This window comes from Lactuca sativa, chromosome 5, assembly GCF_002870075.4.
Source record: "Lactuca sativa cultivar Salinas chromosome 5, Lsat_Salinas_v11, whole genome shotgun sequence".
In the NCBI taxonomy this organism is placed as follows: domain Eukaryota; kingdom Viridiplantae; phylum Streptophyta; class Magnoliopsida; order Asterales; family Asteraceae; genus Lactuca; species Lactuca sativa.
The window spans coordinates 18,856,529-18,858,689 of NC_056627.2; the positions used below are offsets into that span (position 1 = coordinate 18,856,529).

At 33.3% G+C, this 2,161-nt stretch overlaps 1 protein-coding gene across 1 annotated transcript; it reads left to right on the top strand.

Annotated features, from left to right (window-relative positions):
- The first annotated feature begins 783 nt into the window (after nucleotides 1-783).
- LOC111910519 (ethylene-responsive transcription factor ERF084) lies at nucleotides 784-1,847 on the top strand. Its single transcript, XM_023906356.3, has one exon. It carries the CDS (start codon nucleotides 922-924, stop codon nucleotides 1,618-1,620), a length of 699 nt encoding a protein of 232 aa, XP_023762124.1. The 5' UTR covers nucleotides 784-921; the 3' UTR covers nucleotides 1,621-1,847.
- The last annotated feature ends 314 nt before the right edge of the window (nucleotides 1,848-2,161 follow it).

Consider the following 2,161-nt stretch of genomic DNA (forward strand, 5'->3'; position numbering starts at 1 on the left):
AAACTCATAAAAGATTGACATGTGAAAAAAAACCTTCATTTATTAAGGAAGATATCGAACAAGACGTCTTTTTTATAGAGACATAAGTAATAAAAGTAAGTAATACTAAAATACAATATCTGAAATAAATAAGATATTATAGTTAAAAAGCATCATTGTTACATTAAAAAAAATATATTCTCTATATATTATGATAATTCAAAATTTTCATTATAATTATTTCACAAGACAACTCTATACATAGGCCAATGATAATTCAAAATTTTCTTTATAATTATTTTACAAGCAGACATTCATATATAGTTCAATGATAATTCAAAACTTTCATATTATAAATATTTTAATATTTTACAAGAAAAATCCATACATAAACGAATAGCCAAATAAATATTTATTAGCATGTGAGTATCTCTGAATTGTTAAGGCATATTATATATCATGTCTAAAAGTTAAACAACTTTGTTTCATTATATAACAAACTTGATCGAGTTAATTGGGTTTTCATATATCATTCTAATTTTTTTTTATAAAAGCAGTTTTTATCATTACATATAACGATAAAAGAAATTAAATATTTTTTACTTCTTGCAACACTTTTTTTTGGTATTTAAATGCAAAGTCCCTTATTAGAGAAGTATTTTAAACATATTTATTTCAATAGAAAAAATGTTTAAAAATTGATTATAATTTACATGCATGTTTTTATTTTTAAATTCTTAAAAAGGGAGAAACCTAAAAGATTGATTATAATTACATGTGTGTAATAAATTGCAATTTTGTATATATATGCAGGGAGTAGAGGACATTTGTCAGTATCCATGCAAATCACATATATATGCTGTCTTCTTCTTTTTCTCTGAGATACCACAACTACAACTACACTTGATCTTCTTACTGTAGCCTGGAATCCACCATTAAACGATGAATATGTACCTGCAACTGCAAACCCTTCAGCCCAATCAATACTATCAAAACTCATCGTTTTCCCATCAAAATCTTCAAAACCCATCTCCACAAAATGATAAGTTTTCGTCCGATTACGACCATCCTGCTGCACTTGAAGGCATCGCCGCGGTGGTCGGAGAACATGTTCTTTTCGGCAAGAAGACAGAGACGACTACAATCGTCGCTAACCAAACGGACGAAGAAAAAGAATCAAAACCATTCTTGTCAGAGAAAAACGTTAGTGGTGAAGAGAAGAGTTACAGAGGGGTGAGGAAGCGGCCATGGGGTCGGTGGTCGGCGGAAATACGTGACAAAATCGGACGATGCAGACACTGGTTAGGAACGTTTGACACCGCAGAAGAAGCAGCACGTGCGTACGACGCCGCTGCAAGACGACTGAGAGGAGCCAAAGCCAGGACCAACTTCGAGATACCGTCGGTGTTTCCACCGAGCACACCGTCGGCGACGGTGGAAGGCAAAAAAAACCATGGCATCACTAGTACCAGTAATACTAAATGCCATGTAGTCACATCGGTTGATCAACTGTTTAGCAATGCATCTCCGATGAAAATAATTCAAGAAACTGCTAATGACCAAAGCAAAAACGTGAACTTGGAGCTTGATTTGAATCTTGGTGGCGGTTTCAACAAAAAAGCTAGAACTAGTTGTATGTAATTGTGCATGCCGGTGGTGCACCGCGTTAATGGTGATTTTAGTTTTTGCAGTCCATTATAATTCATGGTGTAATACACAAACCGTAGTATTGGACTCAGAATGACGTTGAAAGTGCAGTAAACGTACGTTTAAACTGCAGTTTCTGTGACCTAAAAGATCTTTAAAAAGGAGTACTGTACAGTACTGTAATCTAATTATGTACTTGTTATTTATTCTCGATTGCTATATTTCTTGGGCTTTTTCTGGCGACCTCTAAATAATTAGACAAGAATAATTCAAGATATATATGAATGATTCAAATAATCGTTGAGAAACAATTCAAATAATCGGTTAGATCTGAATGATTTGGATACCATTCAAATATTTGAATGATTCGAAGGCTATGAACGAATGGATCATTTAAACCTGAATGCCGGTTTTGAATGATTCGGGTCCTTTAACGTGTCGGGAGTGCGACCATTGAATGCCGGGTTTGAATGATTTGGTTTTGTAATTTTTTTTTTTTTTAAACCGGCAAATACAAATATACTAATATGTTCAT